At 39.1% G+C, this 19,471-nt stretch overlaps 1 protein-coding gene across 3 annotated transcripts in view; it reads right to left on the bottom strand.

Annotated features, from left to right (window-relative positions):
- Window positions 1–105: 105 nt before the first annotated feature.
- Window positions 106–19,471, bottom strand: part of MMEL1 (membrane metalloendopeptidase like 1) — a 29,920-nt gene continuing 10,554 nt past the window's right edge. For all 3 annotated transcript variants that reach the window (XM_049804715.1, XM_049804705.1, XM_049804726.1), the window contains exons 6-23: window positions 18,896–18,991; window positions 18,150–18,268; window positions 17,390–17,455; window positions 14,960–15,094; window positions 14,261–14,350; window positions 13,858–13,994; window positions 13,242–13,335; window positions 12,878–13,006; window positions 12,493–12,591; window positions 11,721–11,804; window positions 11,334–11,437; window positions 9,417–9,475; window positions 7,202–7,321; window positions 5,981–6,114; window positions 5,349–5,414; window positions 3,099–3,194; window positions 2,102–2,178; window positions 106–1,700 (exon numbers count right to left, since the gene is read on the bottom strand). In XM_049804715.1, coding sequence (XP_049660672.1) covers window positions 1,601–1,700; window positions 2,102–2,178; window positions 3,099–3,194; window positions 5,349–5,414; window positions 5,981–6,114; window positions 7,202–7,321; window positions 9,417–9,475; window positions 11,334–11,437; window positions 11,721–11,804; window positions 12,493–12,591; window positions 12,878–13,006; window positions 13,242–13,335; window positions 13,858–13,994; window positions 14,261–14,350; window positions 14,960–15,094; window positions 17,390–17,455; window positions 18,150–18,268; window positions 18,896–18,991 — 1,805 coding nt within the window. In that variant the 3' untranslated portion in view covers window positions 106–1,600. The remainder of the gene's footprint in view (window positions 1,701–2,101; window positions 2,179–3,098; window positions 3,195–5,348; window positions 5,415–5,980; window positions 6,115–7,201; window positions 7,322–9,416; window positions 9,476–11,333; window positions 11,438–11,720; window positions 11,805–12,492; window positions 12,592–12,877; window positions 13,007–13,241; window positions 13,336–13,857; window positions 13,995–14,260; window positions 14,351–14,959; window positions 15,095–17,389; window positions 17,456–18,149; window positions 18,269–18,895; window positions 18,992–19,471) is intronic.

Genomic DNA, 19,471 nt, shown 5'->3' with positions numbered 1-19,471 from the left:
ATTCTCCCTTCTGTACTTAACTCTCAAACTTTGAAGGGCATAGATGAGTGGTTAATCCCTGAGGTAGCACTGATTCTCTGGCAAAGTTATCTTCCAAGATTACTCTTAAGATAGAAGTAAAGCGTAATTGAACTATATATTCTCAGCTACAGTAAAAGCGGAGATTTATCTGTAGACTGATTTCACTTTAGCAGGTAGAATTCTTGCAAAAATCAGGAGGGTTTCATTCAGTGATTTAGCCAGCTTTTACCTGGCTAAATGGCCAGAATAATTCAGTGGGTCATCTCTTAATGGCAAAGCTGCTTCTGTTAAGTGATTTTCATTTCCTTCCCTGTTGTTCAGATAATCAAAGCTTTTGCTAGTGGTGCATTAACGAAATCTTCTGTGAAGCAAATGAATAGTGTGATTTGGCATTTCATAAGCTAAGCACTAGTAGTTGCTATCTTGCTTTCCAGTGATTTCTGTGCTAGAAAGAAAAGCATTTGCTGGAAGAGTATTTAAAATTCACTGTTAAGTGTTGGCAGTTTAAAATATTATCCTTATATTAGAATGCTTACTGAGGAAAGCCACCCAAAACTCTCTATAGTAAAATGCTTGCTGAATTGGCTACCGTGATTTTTATTTGTTTTTTTTTTTTTTTTTTAATTAAAAATTAATACTTGTTACATTTTTAAGTGTAAATACTGAAAAATAGCCTATGGCAAAATGAAAAGGCACAGGATTAAAAACAGCTTAATTGTTTCTGTGGATACATGTTTGCTATTTGGCAAAAAGTTTTTTATATACTTTCTACAAGAATAAGCTTCATTTTAAATATATCTCTGAAGGGAGGGACCCTGTAATTTTAACCATAACAACAGAATTTGTACTCCTAAAAATGTGATCTTTCTATCTAGTAATACCTCACTTTAAGGTCATGTTACAGTTGTTCTTTGGAGCAGAGGAACTCAAGTGCAGTAGGAGAGTGCAGCTTTCAATTAAGTTAGCAGCCGACAGGCATCTTAACATACAGCTCACTTTGTAACATATCAAGACAAATAGCAATCTCTTACAACAAAGCAGTAATCAAAGTGCAAGTATGCAGACAGCACAAGAGTTTAAACTAGCTCTAACCTGAATTTGGGAAGAATGCACCAGAAACATGAAAGCTGGAAAACAGTTCAGTGAGACATCTCAAACAGGTTTGCTGAGTCTCAGAAGGTGTAGTTGTAAGACATATTAAAATTATTGTTCCTTTCTGAAAAATAGATATATAGTTGTTTGTTGTTTGGTTTTTTAATTATTTTTTTTTAATTTAAGAATTAGTCTTTGTAACCCTGATGCGGTATCTTAATAACAGTCAGGATGTCATTTGAAACAGTCATTTCTGTTCTGGAGCACACTGCAGCTTTCAGCACAGCCCATCAGTCACTGAGATACCTGTGTACTTCCCAGTGGAACTGCAAGAGCTCGAGTGCCATAGTTTCCTTGATTCTCACTACAGTAGCTGCACCATTAGCCTTGGCTGTGACTGAATGGGAGAACAGCAGGCACATCATTGGCAAGAACTGTTTGTTGTGTCACCAGAGTATGCGTCATTCTCACCCGTGTTCTTTTTTGGTTACCACACTCTGCATTTCTCTGCAGGATGCATGGCTGTGCCTTTTTTACAGTGGAACACCTCTGAGAATGCTTCAAAGTTCTGCAAAGATCCCATCACCCTAAACAAAGAGAAGGAACTTATTTATCTGGATACAGTGCATGGAGAGCATTGCTCTGGAAAACAGAAAGCGATTTAGAGTCTCCTATCTCAATTGCCGTCTCAGAATACAGGATACTTGATGCAAGAAAAATATAGCTAATACGACTAATGAAATGCTAGAACAAACAGTAGGTCTGGGTTTTGGTGCATTCTCTATAGGCTGGCAAATTCACTAGGCCAAGTAAAGGAACGTACTCTTCAGCAGTGTCCTACAAGCTATGGGAGAAATTCTGAAAGTTAGTCTACATTTATCTTGTCTGTTAGAATATAGCTGCTAGCAATGAGCCACTCCTTCCTTTTGCGCTGCAATGGGTTGAACCAAGTAAGTTATCAATTAGTAAATCAGTTAGTAAAACCCACCTGTATTTCAGAGGGCTGTGAACATCTGTCTTTATTGACTGGCTAGCATATTCTGGTCTGTAGGAGCCACACCAAACCTAGACAAGGAAGATTAATAATCAGTGGGTCGGTATTACAGGGAATTCAGTTTGGGGGCCTACTCACTGTTTTTCAGAGTTTTCCCTAAGAGCCTTCCCAATTTGTTACAATATAGTTGGAGTACATTTTATAGCGGAGGCAGAATACATACAGTTATTTACTAATCAGTTTTTGTTTTACAGAGTTCTTGGATCAAGATCCGATGCTTTGGGATAGGTATATTAGCTCTTGATTTCACTCGTGTGTTCCTTCAAACAGATGAGCTGAAGTCCGAGAGTCTGAGGCACAACACTAAGTATTTTGGCCTACTGTCAAACATTTGACCTATTGTTAAATATTTGTTACTCTAAGAGTGTACACGTATGGGAGTTTCTTATCCAGGCTGAAGGGTGAAATTCAGCTCGTCAAACTTATTGTTTCTGCATTGTAATAAAGTGATATAGAGGAAAATAAGTGGAATCTGTAGTGACATCTGTGATCTGAATATGTATTCCTATTTCAAGGCTGCTGGCTTTGTATTTCTCAGGCATTCAGTTTTCTCCAGCACTTGTTAAAAAATTGATGAAACCCTGTCTGTATCAAAAGCAAAAGGAGTTTTGTCATAAATGTTAGTGGAACCGATATTTACATGAAATGGCAAGCTCTTGAAGGTTGTTTTCCTCCATAAGTTGTTGTCTGACATGCCTTTTTGTTGGTAGATGCCCTGTTTCTCTCTATCCTCAGGCCAGCAGGTTTCAGTAGTGCCCTCAGAAACATTACTGAAAACTCTTTCCTCTAATCACTAACCCATCTTTTTCACATCTCTCTTGAGGATCTTTTGATGAGTGCAGGCAATGGTGAATCACTGTCCCAAGTGGAGCTTGGGACTGATTTTTCTCTCTAACCTTTAAGATAACCTAATTTATACTTCCGTTCTTACCTGGGCAAAGTTGAGGAAGAAAAGCTGTTTGTGGGACAGATTCAGTCCAGGCAACTTTGGCTCCTTCCCTTCCCGTTCCAGCCATTTTAAGTAGGCCTAGAAATGATCATAGATTGAATTCAGAGAAGCAGCAGGATGGCCTATTCAGGCATGATGGGTATTATGAATGTTATTTTGGGGTGAGGGATTTTAGTCACAATGTATATGAACCCAACATGTCTTCCCTTCTATATTTGTGTGGTTTTTATCTTTCTAATACAAACAGTACAGCTAATTTTATGAAAAAGCCGTCATCGTAAGTACTCTGTTGACTTTTCTAGCAAAAAAAAAAAAAAGAACCACAAAGATAATTTGCATTCAGCTTCTTCAGTATGGTAACCTCTGAACTGAGAACTGTTATAAACCAGGAAAAAATACCAAACTCTTACATGGAAGTGCAGTTTTATAGTAGCAGTTATTGCTGGCCAGTTGACCTTCACTGCGAGAAGCTATGCCCGTTCTTCACGGAGTCACCTGGAGATAGACTCTGAATTTCTTCAGCAAGGTGGCACACACCGTTTTAGCGAAAGGTATGCCACATCGTGAGCTTTCACTGACTTTTTCTATAGGAATTTGTATCTGGAAATAAAGTGTTAAGTCTTCGCCACAGTTCCGTAGCGATGATTTTTATCTCTTCAGGTAACTGCTCATAAAATAGCAGATAATAACCTTGCTCAATGTTAAATCCATTACCTGTTATTGTTACACATTAATTGGCCAATTTTCTTTTTTTAGGTATATTGACATAATGGAGACAAGTTAATATGTCCTCATGCTGGTTAATTTCAAACGTTCTATTACCTTATCCTCTTAGTTGCTGAGATAGTCCCAAAGCACACAAAATACAAAAGGTGGAGCTGAGGGTAAAAATACATTCAGCACCACAGAACACCAGAGGATTCTGTATGCAGGCAGTTTATGTCATACCATACTAGTCTTCCCCATTTGTAATAGCTTTTAGAAGCAAGTACATATTCACTTTAACGAAGTAATTAACTTTAATGGTATCCCTCAGAGTCAGAATCATCAGTTTAGATTTCTGAAAATTCAGGATGGTCTTCTATAAACACCCTTAACTGTTGCCATATTCACACCACCAGAGATAAAAAGTATTACCATGACATCTGTTAGGATTATTTGTAGAAAAGAACATTCCATGCTCACACCTGAGCTCCACATGGAAAGAGCCTTTGTGCCGACGACTACTGTGTTGCTATTCATAATGATGGTTTGTAAGCCTGGAGGGTTAAAGATACTGGACTTCCCTGAGTCTGGAAGCTGACTTCCTCTGGTAGAGCAGGAGAAATAAGGTGATATGCAGTAGTGTACAGGTGAAACCATGCCGGACAAAATAGTTTTTCAACCACGGCATGGAGGTAGTGCTCTGAAATATCCGTTGCATTTCTCTTGTTTTGAAAATAACTGACTGGTTGAAGCAACCTTTTACCTTGGAAAGCGGCAGGCAGTTCTGAGGTTATCAATCCTTGCATTTTTATTCTGCTTTCTAGCTGCGTGGAAAATATATAGCAGCACGGTAGAAGGGACTTCATTGTGTTATTTTCCTAAAGCTTATAAAACACATAAAGAAAGCAACAAAAAGAGCTAGGCTTTTAGAGGCAGGTATTTTGGTAGATATGATCTGTGTCCCTCTTGGGAAAGAGATGGTATTTCCATCTATTCTTTTCATGTCCTACCTGACGTGTCACATTTGAGATCAAAGATGAAAAGCGTGAGAGAAATCAACTTGGAAGAAACAGTCACTCTGCTTTGTAATAGCACCAGACTGTGTGGCCAAGAAATTAGTGCTCTCTTGCCACGTGACAAGCCATTTGAAGTCGTAGCTGCCATTTTCAGAATTAAGGGCTTTAGAAAACGGAGGGTGTTTTACCTTTTTCCTAGCTAATACTGTGCCTCTTTAGGAACACTGCCCTTGTTTACCTGAGACAGAAGTATGCAGCATCAAGCATTTTAGTACATCAAAGTATAGCTAGGAGAATTAGGTGGTCTTCTGCTGGGTGCAAGAATGCCAGCAATCCTACACTGTGATTGGATCCGTGGGGACATAAGCTTCTAGACATATAATTGAGGCTCTTAAGTTTTTTTTAATATGGTACTTTACATGTTAATTGTCAATTTTTTTTATGTCAGAATAAGTAATGCTATTGCTGAATCCCAAGGGTAAAGTTAACTCACAGTACATTTGAAAGTTACCTTATAAGCCTGTCGGACTCCTCCATTATCTGCAATATTTTCTCCTAATGTGCTTATTCCACTGACCTGTTAAAGAATAATCATTAATTTACTCTACCGTCAGTAACATTAGCAACCCCAAGAACCACAAGCTGAAGCAGTCATACATCACAGATAGACAGTCGTGTCTGGAAAAGAAAGAAGCAGTGACTTTGTGCTAGGGCAAAGAAAGGAGAGAATGAAAATAAAAAATTAATAGGGTAAAAGCTGTAGATTAGAATAGTGAAAATATATACAAATATAACATGACCAGAGTATGGGCTACTGAGCAGAACATATGCTAGCAGGACTGGCAAAACACAGTAGCAAACACCAGATTCCCTCCCCCCCCCTTGCAAAAACACCTCAAAGGGTCTGACAGAAAAAGCACTCGTGGGCCCATTTCACCGTTAACCCAATTGCACATGGATATTGCTGGTCTTCTAGGCTACACTAGTATCCCCAATTTACAAGAAACAACCCTTGTATCTTATTTCCAGAACAACTAGCCTGTAGTATGTGGGGTTTTATGCTTATCATCTGTAGAGGTTCTCCATTTACATTATTTTTCTGTCTAAAAAACTAGTGGTGTGAAAATGGTTGGTTTTACTTACATTTTGTCCTCCAGCAAGCTCCCATGTGTAGTTCCCATACTGATACACCATGCAACGAGACTGCTCCCTGAAGTGCATAGCTGAGAAATTGCTCCACCAGTCAAACATATTTCCATCTTTATCAAAATTCCTACCTGTACGAAAGTCCAAGAAAAGAGGAAAGTTTTGAGTGAGCGTATGTTAGAGCAACCATTCTTCCAGTATGTTAGAGCTGCACTTCCTCCCCTCTTTCCTCCTTTCATTTAGACGGTCTGTGCTACAGAGATTTATCAGAAATGTTTTTGGCACAGTCGGTTCTGCTTTGGCACAAGGGAATGGGCAAGATCAATTGCGGTCCTTTCATCTCTATTCTCCATTATTCTGTGATGTCCTGTTCAGTCATCAGCCCCAACTTCAGTTATAGCCCTAAGGCCTAATTTTATTTCAAATTAGATTATGCAGACATCACGTAACAAAACTTTCCACCGCCTTTGAGGTGCCTAAGGTGCTTGGTCTGTATGTCCATGTGACAGAACTGAGGCTCATAAAGAATTAATTACTTTGCCACAGCAGGAGAAAGCTGGAATTGCAGTTCTGGTGTTTGTGTTCTCAGCTCTCTGGCTAGAGCTGCTTTTTCTTCACTATAGGTCTAGATTTCTGAGGCTATATTGTATGCTTATGTGTAATCTGCACGAGCTTTCTTAACATAAAAAGAGACACACTGAAGAAAATCCATGTATAAGAAATCACTGGCTTACAGTATCAGCTGTGAGTTTTTGCCCAAAACTATTTTACATAGCATTCTAGAAAGATAATAAAGTCAATTTATTTCAAACGTTCATGTTGAAAAAAAAGGCCTCCTGTGATTTCAAGACAGTCCTGACAGCTCTTCTATCCCAAGAATGTAGTTCACAGATTTCAGTTTACTTTAGGAGCCAGTATAGCTGCTTGCATTGTATTTCCAATCTGATGATGCTGTAAAAGTAACAGCTTTTACTGAGAATTGTCATTGACTCAATTTATTTTTAACATCTGCTTACTTCTTGTGTGACCTGCTTCGTTTATGAAACATTTACTGCAAAATGTTCAACAGAATGTTAATAGCGTGCTTGTATCGCTCCCAGTAGCGGGTATGTGATTGTGTGTGCATGGATAGTTCAGTCACAGCAGCGTGTAACTTTGATTTCTTACGGTGTAATGAGTGCAATTGAAAGAATACTATTTTCTCAGTTATCTTCTCACCATTGTCATCAAACCCATGAGTAATTTCATGCCCAATAACCATCCCGATCCCTCCAAAGTTCAGGGCTTGTGGTTGGTGTTTGCTGAAGAAGGGGGGCTGTAGAATCCCAGCAGGAAAAACTGCGGAGGGGAAGAGAGAGGGAGATGCTGTAAGATGGCTTTATTTTTGCATACTTTGCAGACAGATTGTTTGCTTGGTTTAAGGATCAGGAAGGAACATAAAATGATTAAAAACACCATCATGCCTCCTCATGTGAGATTGTTTCTCTCGATAAATGGAAAATGACAAGTTAATGAAGGTTTAATTTAGCACATCTGCAACTACAATATCTCCTTGTTTGAGAACCAAGCATCATTTACATTTCAACTTTAGCCTAATTTGGTCCATAATGTATGCTGCAGTAAGTCAAGAACAAAATCTGAAAACTGTCTTTTGGAGATAGGTACAGTTTATGTTTTAGAACCATTTTATAGGGGAACTCACGGATGTTTTCTTGCTTTATTTTTGTTAAAGAAAGGTTAGCAGTCATATGCTGATTACCAACAATACTCGGTGTGTAAAACATGCACAGTAGTAATTGCTACAGACCACCAAGTGCATTTGGATGCCAGTCGAGGGTGTGGGGGGGGTGGGGGTGGGGAGGCGTAGGAGGTCTAGCCTTCTCCAGTCTGCTGGCAAAAGCCTCATATAGAATCAATGGGACTTAGTCTTCATCCCATCTACATAAGATGAAAAGCATATATGCTTCTAGGGGATTTAGGACTGCAAGCAACTCATTCTAATAAGATACTTTCTAAGAAGTGAGATACCGAAATTACATAGCAAATATTTCATTTTGAGACAAAAACCTTTTTGACTATATAGAAGGTTTTATCTATACAATAGAAGCAGGAAACTAAAAGCAGTATCGAAAATTATTTTCCTCAAACTAGAGACAGGGAGAAACAGGATTTAACCAACATCTACACTATTGCGGGTAGCTGTGCTCGGACTTTTGGCCTGCATATTCATCTCCAAGTTGCTTTAACCAGTTACTTCCATATTACTTACAAGGGCAAAGTTGTAGGGGAACCAGTCTTCTTTAAGACCCGAGTTCCCTGCCTGGAAAGCTGGCTCACAGCTGATTACTATCAGCATAAAACCACTGTGGATGAACAGGGAGCCTCAGCCTGACTACAAGTATAGCTCCAAGATGGTATGTACTAGCAAGCTGAGGAGCTACGCTGCTACGGCTGAAGGACTGGTCACAGCTTTTACTGTACCTATGATGTGGAGGTTAAACAAATGGAAAACAGCCCTTTTTGATGAGGCTAGAGGGCTAAGTTATTGGTGCTTTGGATGTTTCTGGTTTTAGCTGTTATCTAAGTTTTCCCTTGTGACTGTTGGTTGGGTTGTTTTCTGTTTCTGGCCTTTGCCCTGCGAGCAGGATACAGTTGCTGTCTGGTCTAAAAAAGGCATGGATTTTTCCTCTTGTGGTATTTGGCAGTACTTGGATGGCAGATCATCCTGGCAGTCTGGGAATTTGAATAAGCACTACTTAGTAGAAATTATTTGGTTCCTCTCCTGTTTGGGGTGCTCAGAAGTCAGCAAAGACTCTGCATCTGCAGGCTTAACCTGAACTACTGGTCACCTGCAGCAGCTTGGAGATCGAGGAGCATGGGGAGCCAGGCAGGTTCACTATGTTTTAAGTCTGAAGATCTTCTCTGCTAAGAACAAGAAAGGTCAGCCTAGCAACTCTGCAAAAACTTGCAGATCTGACATGCTGTAAGCAGAGGTAGGTTTCTTCAGTCTGGTATTCCTCTTATCAACATAATTTCAGTACCATCTGTACAGATAGCAAACTGGAGAGCTGCCCATATGTTTATCAGGGATGTGGAAACATGAGTACAAACAGCCTAGAATACACTGTGAGCATTCTCTGGTCTCTGAAGCTGGCACTCATATAGTAGCAGCTACTGTCTCAGGCCTTCAAACATAAGGCTGTTCCAATTACAGTATATAAGCTATGCCTGCCAAGTTGGGGGGGGGGCAGAGTGGGGAAAGCTGAATAGTCATCAACAAAGCAACTGCTTGAAAAGAACAGCCTGTCTACCTTGCCCAGAATCTTCACAAGGGCACAGGCAGGTTTGCCTCTGGATAGCAGACTTGCACCCTTGTAGTGCAAAAAATGATTAATTGTTTCCATGCAGCTGTTTAATAGTGTTGTAAACCTACCTATCTGGTTCCGATTGGGGGAATAGAATGCATTGACCACTGCAGCTCCAATTATCCATCTAAAAATAAATGTTGCACACAAAGTTAGTAATGTTGTTTTTTTTTTTTTTTAGACATTCTGTTTATTGAATTATTATTGTTAAAAAATGCAGGCTGCATATAAGGAAATGATTGAGGTAGGGAAGAAGGCTGCCACTGAACACAGCAGTAAATAAATACTAATACCAGAAAATAACTGGTGTCTCATTTATGGGTGTTTTTTATCCAAAACAATGCCAAGTGAAACTAAGAAATGCTTTTGCTCTTGAATGTTGAACAGCCACATTGGGGTGGAATGTGGTAACTGTTTACCAGCTCATCTTAATCCTATCTGAGCTTGAGAAGAAACAATAGTTTACATTCAAAAGAAAACTAGCATTTAGAGGATGTTTTGAGCAGCAGAAGGCAGTTACTCCAATCGGAAGTTAGGACCCAACTTGTCTGTTGAAAAATCATATATCTGTCTGTGATTATTCAGTTTTAAATATCTGCATTTGGAGTTCAGTATTTCATAGATGATGAGTGTGAACTTTGGGAAGTAATTTTTGAGTAGACTACTTTTGGAAACTCCCTCCAATACCTTGATAACTTTTTATTCTTTGTATTTTTCTTTCTCTTCCCCTTCTCTTCTACGCTGTGTGCTCTCCTTTTGAGTTAAAAGCGCTTCACAGGAAGAGGGATAGAAAAAATGAATAGGCTTTGCAACAATGAACTTGACTCATGCTTCCCTCAAGAGTTTTTGTTTGTTTGCTTGCTTATTAATAACTCTGTGTTATTTTATGTTTTGTGAAGAGGTGTTTGAAATTCTTACTGGACTCTACTTTCCTTTGTCACAAGACATCTCTTCCAGCATCAGGCAGGCTGGAAGCCTACTAGTGAACAACGCATCCAGTTGGCATTAGCTTCCTTACTTCTGCCTCCCATTACAGTGGATCTGACACTAATGTATTCAGCAGTAGCTTTGCCAGTTAGCTGCGTTGGAGGTCTCTGTCCCAGGAAGCCAACTGGACTATTAAAAGTTCAGATCGGCTAACTCATAGGTCTGGAAATCAGGTCATATTCCAAGGCATTTGTTGCTGAACATGCAAGCCGGGGCTTCTGGGACATATCCATGTCATGGACTGGCCAGAACTCAACCGCACTTTGAAGGACTGGAGGGGTTGTCCTGGTGATGTTGTGTAGTAATGCTTCTTACTGGTCAGTGATGCCAGCTGCTCACCTTGGAGATGTCAGTAACAACTTATAAACATGTCACTCTTATTTGGTTGTTTTAAGACTAGCGCTAGCTGAAGATCTGACTTGAGAGCGAAAAACTGTGAGGTAACAACTAGGGCAATAGAGGTGAAGACCTGAGACTTACTCAGGATGCATTCATGGAATCAAAGAAGGGATCACGAAGCAGCCAAATCTGCACCTATGACAGGAAGTTCCTGAAAAATACATTTATACTTTACTAGGTACAGTGTGCAGTAATTGGCTAGAAATAGACATAAATTAGATCTGGTGCTCAGCTTCCCCAAGATTGGGCATATTGCCAAAAGAATTCTGGCTATAATATTTTAAACTTTCTTCCCCCAAATATAAATTTTCAGAAGTTCCATGATATTGTTTATCTCCTCTCCTCCTTGCTGAGTTGTCAGAAAGATCTGTCACAGCTTTTGTGTGAAGTAGTTGCAATGTAAGACCTCAATGTGAAGCAGCTTGATGAAGGATTAGAGAGTCCAACAGAACTGAATGAACTACTTGTTTAATTCCATGAAATAACTTATAAGATCTCAGACATAAGTATTCTCGGCTATCTACAGCATAGGACTGAAACACAATAACTATTATTTCAGAATTTAGATTGTGTCTGTAGCATGCAGTCTGGAAACTTACATATCTTGGTCAACTCTCTCTCGAAGTTTTTTCAAGCTCTTTTGGGCTCCCGCTCTCAGGTTTTCCAGAATGTTTTCAAAGTAGTTATGTTCACTGAAGTTTAACTAAAGAAACAGATATCCAAGTGTGTTAGTGAGCTGTGCAGAAAGAAGAATTCCCCGTACTACTGAATGTATCTTCTAAAAAACCATTTTGATTGCAAGGTATCACTTAATAGTTAGCTCTTTGCATGCACTTATTTATTAAAATGTTCAACACAATCAATTTTGTATGCTGTCCAGTTGCTTGGAAATGACAGTTGCACAGGTGTAAGTATTCCAAGTGGCAAGAAAATAAGTGCAGGCTTTTATATTGAGGTACTTATTGAGGTATGCACAGCATACTTACATTGGCATATTCCTGATCTAGTTTTTCATTCTGATCTTCCAAAATATAATCTGGATAGCCAATTTGTTCTTTAATTGCCATTGCCTAGAAGAAAAGAGTATAATGTTTCCTCTTAATTGTGTTTTTTATTGGTGTGTTGGGGTGTTTTTAAGTTTCAAAACATATAATAGTTTAAATTCTTTATTGCTATTGTCCACCTGTTTGTGAGAAACTGGATGCAAATATTTAAAGACCTTGTTCAAATGCACCCTATTGCCTAGTGAGAGGGGTTTTTTTTTTTAATATGGAACATACATTCTTTCTCTCATTTCCTCGTGTCCAGCCACTATAGTAGACTTACAGATCCTACAGCACCATCTGACATGGATTGGGCTTAACTGTCATTCAGTGCCTTTGGGGTTTTTTTCCTTGCTATTAGAACAGTGCTGATGGTCCTAAAGTCAAGGTTTGAAAAGTTTGAAAAGTTTTTTCTGGGGGGGATTGCATTGTCTTCGGTTGTTGTTCTAACTGATGCATTTCGTGCCATCTCCTCTCCTCATTTATAACATGGTTCAAAAGGCTCGTTAAAGGAAATAAAAATGTACGTGAGCTAACAAAGGATTAAAAAGAAAAGGACAATGTAATAGGATAATGGATAACAGGATAGTGAACGTCAAAGGTTTTTTTTTTTTTTTCCTCTCATTTGTAGAGGAACTGGGAATAGTGAGGCTACAAAATTCCAAAGATTTCATATTCGTATGACAAAATACTGAAATTCCTCGTTATCGCTGACCTTCTCGCGAGCTTTCTCTTTAGATGCCTCATCCATCCACTGTAACTCATCTAAAGTCTCGATGAATGCTTCACGTATCTTATCTATTAAATCTCGGACCTAAAAGAGAGGCAGTAAGAAATTAATCATTTATATGCTATTTTTCCCAGGCACAGCTAAGGAGGGGTGAAAAGCTTCCTACTGAAAGATGATGTCCCCAGATTCTACGCTCTAAACCGTGGTACTCAGCTTTAAAAGAGCATCATAAATGAGTTCTTATGCCTTCTGACTCTTGGGTGATTGATGGTATCTTTAACAGACAAAATAGGTTGGGAGATCAGGTGGGAGGGGAACAGGCACTGTAGACATTGTGGATGTACAATAGTATGAAGGGTAAACTACATACCATCCTCTTGCTCTCACCAGCAAATGCTTCTCTGACATACATTGCTCCCACTGCGTTCTCCATGTTGTTGTTGACGTAACTCACGCACTCCCTCCAGCGGGCTTCTTCCAGTGTTGTCCCATAAAGTGCCTGTAACAGAAAACACCACAGGATTAATTCTGCCTATGCATGGCTTTTCTAAATCTTTGCCTAAAGAGGAGGTTAACCTAAGACTAAGGTTTCCATTGTTGTGACTGCTGTTCTTGGATTTGTTTGGGGATTATGTGACATAATCATGTCGTTTTGTGGACAAGGACTTGATTTGGTGACTGTGGGACTCTTCCAGTACTATGCTCTATGGCCTTTTTAGGAAGGGAGGAAATACCTTCCTGTAGCTGGCCCGAGCATCCTTGAAACGTCGACTCAAGCTGCTGACTCGATCAATCACCAGTCGCCAAATGAGGTAGTTCTGGATAGTGCTGCGTGGGAAAGCAAAGCTGAGTTTAATCCCCTGACGAAAAAAACCCCAACCACTAGTGCAGATGGTCAGAGGGAGATCTTAATTTTGAATGGAGATAAGGCAGATGATTGCTGCCAGTCATCAGTTTTATAGCATCTACAGGTAACTGTTCTTATTTAACAGGCTGGTTAACTGTAGAGGCATCCAGGCTGAGGACTATACTACCGTATCTGTTCAGGGATTAAGTGGGGTTTTTTTTGTTTGTTTGTTTGTTTTTCCCCTTCTAGAGTGTAACAAGAGCTAAGCCTATGATGTATTTTTCCTTCCCATTTAACCTTTTCTAAGCATGTGAGCAGGTGAGACACACAGTACCACAGTAGTTTGGGACCCTGGGACCTTAGAAGACATGACACCACTTCACTGTAAAACATGGGTAACTTTTCTCAGAGAAGCTCTGGCAGAACTAGCAAGTGGGCCTAATAATTTACATTTCCACAATGCTTCCGTTACTTTTGTCTCGGATAGTCTCCAGTTTCTTTACCTTGCTGAGTACTTTGAGATAATTGCTTTCAGCTCTTGCAGATAGGGCATGCCATATACAACAACCTCTTCTTCTGGGTCAACCTGAACACTTACTGAAGACATGACACCTTGGATGAAGAAGGTCCAGTTAAATTCCTAGGCAGACAGAAAGACAGATATCAATGTCAGGTGTTTAAGTATGTCAGTAACTGTCTGGACTTTCTGCAGTCTGTGGGATTGAATGTAGCTGCAGTGTTGTTCAATAAAAAAATGCTTTTTAAGAGACTCTGAAGACAAGATTAAGAATGGGAATGACTTTATACCTCTCTTTGTTGCGTCACTGATCATTTCAGGAAGCCATTTCCAATTGGCAAGGTAATAAGAGGAGGCTGAAAGTATTAGACTGCTCATTAAGCACTTACGTTCAATGCAAACTTTTCCTGTAGCTCTTTTAAGGTCATTTTGTTGTACAACAAGGTTACATCATGCCTTTCTTCTGCTGGGGTAGTTGCCTGAAGACATTCACAAGGTTATTACTAGAATCAACTGACACAAGTGTCAATGGCTGAAATTGCATGCATGCATATATACACACTCAAATAATATGTGACTAAACCAGTTTATTTTGGAAAAGAAAGCTCACATGATGGTGTCTGGTGCTGCTTTCTGAACTTCAGTACAGGAACTCAGGACCCCCTGTTCAACAATGTTTCACTAATATATTGAGCCAAGCAGTTCCCTCTATCCTCTTTAGAATGGAAGACTAAGCTCTTAAGAGATTTTTAGGGTACTGTAGACTTCTAAGGATGCAAGGGAGCTAGCCCTGGTGTTATCATAGTGTATGTTTAGCAGAAGATTATCCTGCTTTAGGAGACTTCCAAAAATAAATATGGCTAGGACTAGAGCAGACACAGAGGCAGTGTATGCAGTAGACATAATTATACACACAGAGGCACTGATTTCTGGGCTGCTCATGGCACAGCAACTCATCTTCCCCCTCCATTCTTTGAGGCTGTGGGTTTTCTGCTGTATTGAAAACTTCTGCACAAAACAGCAGGAGACTCCCCCCCTCGCCCCTTGCCCCCGCAACACCCTGAGAAGTTCTTGACTTCTGTACTTACATTTGCAATCTCTGTTTCAAGCTCCATAACCTTTGCCATTTCTTCTTGGACAAAGGAATCGTCTTTAGACATGTTCTTGTCTTCCCGGATCATTTTGGCAATGGTGATCATGAACTGCAGGTAAGCTTCTCTCACCTGCACGCAAGAAAGAGAACATGTGTGTGGCACTGTGAAGAAAAGGTTTGCTGTCTAGCATTTTGCATTCAGCAAACCATTCTTTTGTTATTTTAGCTTTACAGTGTGCTGTGAAAAAGTTGGGTCCAGGGTCACAGCCTCTGCCCTTGTTTCCAGTGGAACCCTCCCCACTCCATTTTCTCATCTCTTTTTTTCCTACTATAATAGATACTACTGCAATACCTAGGACCTCAGTTCAACCTGAAGTACCTTACAGTGCAGTTGCCAGTCTCAAAATACATAGTGAAAGCAACACTTTCTGCTTCCCTGTGTAATCCAACTCTCTGGTGTTCTGAGTTAGAATAACTGCTTGAGCAAAAAGAAGCCTCTGTGTTTTGAGTTACACTATGGGAATAGTGATCCCTACTAGCCAAAATACCAGGGTAAACATGGAAGGTTTAAGTGCTCTGAAAGTAATACCATAAATCTTCTAAACTCTGTTTTTTATTGTCTGAAAGAAAAGCTCTGTCTCGGATGGTTCCCAGTGATACCTTTGCTTTATTTCTAATAGGAGGGTATGGCTGTGATTTATGTCTCAGAATGGACCTTGAAAAGATACTTGGCTGCTGAGGGAGTACTGATCTCTCGTACAGGAAAGTTTAACACTACTTATTCTCCCTGCATACTTTTCTTCCTCCATAGACCTTGGAAACCAGATAAATACAGTAACTGTGAAATTGAGTCTGGGCACTTACATGATGATGATGGTTTGTGTTTTTAGGCTGAATGCTGAGGCCTTAATCAGGCCAGACTCCCACAGGCCTCAGCAGGAGTTTTGCCAAAAGATGCTGGACTAAGCACAGGGGGAGTTTGGGTCATAAGAGTTTGGGTCATTGTCTGTGGGAAGTGAGCTGTTAAATAGCAAATAAAAAGGGGTTGTGTCTCCTCATCATTCATTAAGATTAAAAGCACAGCCTTAGCCCTTCTTCTTTATAGCTTCAAATTAAAACTGTATTTAAGCAGTACTGATTTGCTTTTGCTAATTTAGGATTGTCTGTGTATTGTACCTGATTTTCTACCTCCTACAAGTCAATCTAAGTCTGACTTTCATGCAACGATGCATAAATCTTTTCTGCTGTAACTGCCACTCTATAGGTGAAACTTGTGGAATAGAATGCTAGTCCCAGCAGCTATCTGCAGTTCCCAACACAACTACATGGAGATTGTTTTGTCTCATGAGACAGATAATAGAAGTTGGCAGTTGACGTAGGTGTCCAGAAGGTCTGGAAACAATCTCATAAAAACTTCACAGGACTATATTTTGGACTGTATTATAGATGAGAGTATAGTCAAATACATAGAAGTAAGAAGAAAACTATTCTCACTGATGTTTTCGTCTCCATTTACAACCACTAGACAAAAGAGTCTAAAATGCTGATTGTTGTCTCTCTGTATTCCCTTCCATTCATGTTAGGAAAATCAGTTTGATGTTAGGCTGCAAATATTCTTTGTTAGTTTGACATAATTGAGGCAAATAAAATGTACTAGAGCAGTATTTTCATCTTGGGAAATGGGTAAATTATCTGCAATAGCTTTCTAACCATTTACAGAAACCCTCACATTTTTGCTCTGAGCATTGGCAGAGTAAAGCAGCTAGAAAATAATCTCTCACAGTTTTCAGGTAATTTGGGGGAAAGGGGGAGTAAGTGGCAGCAGATTCTTACTAGCTGAGTATCTGTTCCATTAATATAGCTTTTGCTGCTCCACATAAAACACTTTTTATTTCTTAACTTCTTTCCTCTGAGTGAAAATGTGAAAAATTCTGAATGTTTTGGTGTTTAACAAAACGTATTTTGGCGTATTGTATGTTCAGATATGATCCAGTATGATAATTCTTCTCCCATATCTATAATCCATCTTTCCAGTACCTTGTGAAATAGTAGCCAGAACCAGTGGCTTTAGAAGAAGATATAGGCAAATCCAAGATAACCTGCCCTGAAAATGTGAACCTATCCTTCAAAATTGGAGACTGTTTTAAGCTATAAAACACAATGATTTTATTTTCCCATAGCCTTCTCATCTGTATGAATTGGCCAGTTTGGGGGCAGGGCTTGATATTTATACAGTTGTTCAGACCTTTTGTAAAATTTACAAAATTTTGGCATAACTAGGAGAAAATGTAGCAATGATTGTTACAGTCTAATTCTGATCGTTGCATAACATAAAGATACATATATTTGAGTTTTCCAAAACACAGGGATAAGTAATAAAGTTGTTCTAGTAGCGCATATTAAATAAATTAAAAGGAATACTTACTTTTTGATAGTTGCCCCCATTAAAGTAGTAATCCCTGGATGGCATTCCTAAACTTGGCTGGTCAATCTGAAGGAAATCATACATTTCTTTAGTTAGTGATGAAAAGGAACTGGTGTCGTCCAAAGGTATCCTTGAAAGGCAACATGAACTGTGTTGCATGTGCCATCCAAAAGTACACTTTTACCAAATATCAGAGAACTTTAGCTTTCTAGGAACTGGGGTGAGGTGGAAGGTGGTACAACTTTTGTCTCTGGATTTCTAGATAAGGACAGGATGGATACTTAGTGGGGATTATTAAGCAAAATCTTTCAGTAACCATTGAGATCTAAGAATGAATTCAAGCAACTTCGAAAAGAAGTTGCTTGGCTTGAGGGCTAGACTTTATGCATAAACATACATGATCATTCTCTGAAATATTATTACATGTTTTAAAAACATGGTTTCCTGCTACCTATTAAACCTCACCATCATTTTGCAAGTCACAATTATTTATAACCCTTAAATACTGTAAATCAGCAAAGGTCCATTGATTATTTTTTTTTATGTCTTTAACCGAAACAAAAATTATGCTACCATAAAATGCTTCCCAGTATGACTTTGGGACAGACCTGCCACTTGCAGAGGTGCAGAACTGTTGCATGCATTTTGCCCGTAGTGTGCGTACCCACTGACTTAGGGAAAGCTCATCTGTAGGCAGTGTAAATAACTATCCATTATGATTCTGGCATATAAATATAATTCCCTGCAATTTTTTTCTTACATAAATGATGTGTCTGCTGGAATCCCGGTCATCATTCCATACGAACATGTCAATGAGGACACGTTTGTTAAATCTGGAGTTCATTATGGAGAGTTTTTCTTCCATGCTCCAATTTGGCTCTAGGAGGTAAATGGGAAAATATACATCATTTATCAATATGTATCAGGACTGATTAAGTTGTATAGTTTGCAAGCTTATTGCTGAAATTGTATGGAACCAGACTGGACATGATGTGAGAATATTTGTACAGGACATTCCTATAGTGGCTAGAAATTGCTAGACTGTTCTTACTAGCCTTATCTGTCTCAGTGATATATATATATATACACACACATATATAAAAATCATTTACTGATTACTTTATATATACAATTGCCAATGCATAGTATAAATCACCATGACCTTGCCCACTTAGGCAGTTATACTCCAAACCCTAATTAATATGCAAGCATTAGAACACAGCTATATTGGTTACATTGCTTTTGTTTTCATTATTTATGTTGGTCCTTTAGGTTTCCTAACTGTCTTAAAATGTACACTGTTCATGAATGAGATCTTATAATATGGGTATTAAATTTATGCTATCTTATTTAGACAGATCACTGCGTGCTAAATATGTATGATACCCTGACTTTTGTTTGTGAAGAAAAAGGTAAAATGGAGGATCTAATTCAATGACAGAGTCTCCTTAGTGCAGTAAATATTTCTGACTTAACACTACTGAACTCCTTCAGGCGCAGAATTACCTTTGGTCTTATTCCACTCTGCAGAAGCCACTGGCCAATCTCCAACCATCGTTAAGGCCTCTAGCAGAGGCAATGAATCTCGTTGCTCTATAAGACCTGAGAGAGGAAAAACAAATACTATATTGTTTTTATAGAAAAAAAAAAATGAAGACAAATAGGTAATGGGCCTAACAGTTTAAATCTGAAACTGAATTTGTCATAGCAGAAAATGAGACCACTAAACCACCTGTCTCCTACGTTAGTCTTCAGAAAAGTAATGAAAATACTTCTGTTGACTTCAGTACCAATTTTGACAGAATCAGTTTGGAAAGGATGAAATGGGACATGGTTTTGTATTCAGAAGGGAAGGCGTTGCATTGACACCAGAGGTAGGTAACCCACATCTGTCCTTTCTACATCCCAGGATGTGTATATTGAGCCTTAATGATGTACCAAGGGATCTTCATTCATCTGAAGATTAGCTTTCTAGGCAAGGCCATGTATATAAGATAGATATTAACTGGACTTTTGCTTAAAAGTACATTGGTACTTTTGTGCATCTGGTATTGAGCAGGAGAATCAATCAATGGAACAAGA

Source organism: Accipiter gentilis, chromosome 1 (assembly GCF_929443795.1).
Source record: "Accipiter gentilis chromosome 1, bAccGen1.1, whole genome shotgun sequence".
Classification (NCBI taxonomy): Eukaryota; Metazoa; Chordata; class Aves; order Accipitriformes; family Accipitridae; genus Astur; species Astur gentilis.
This window is presented reverse-complemented; position numbering and strand designations above follow the sequence as displayed.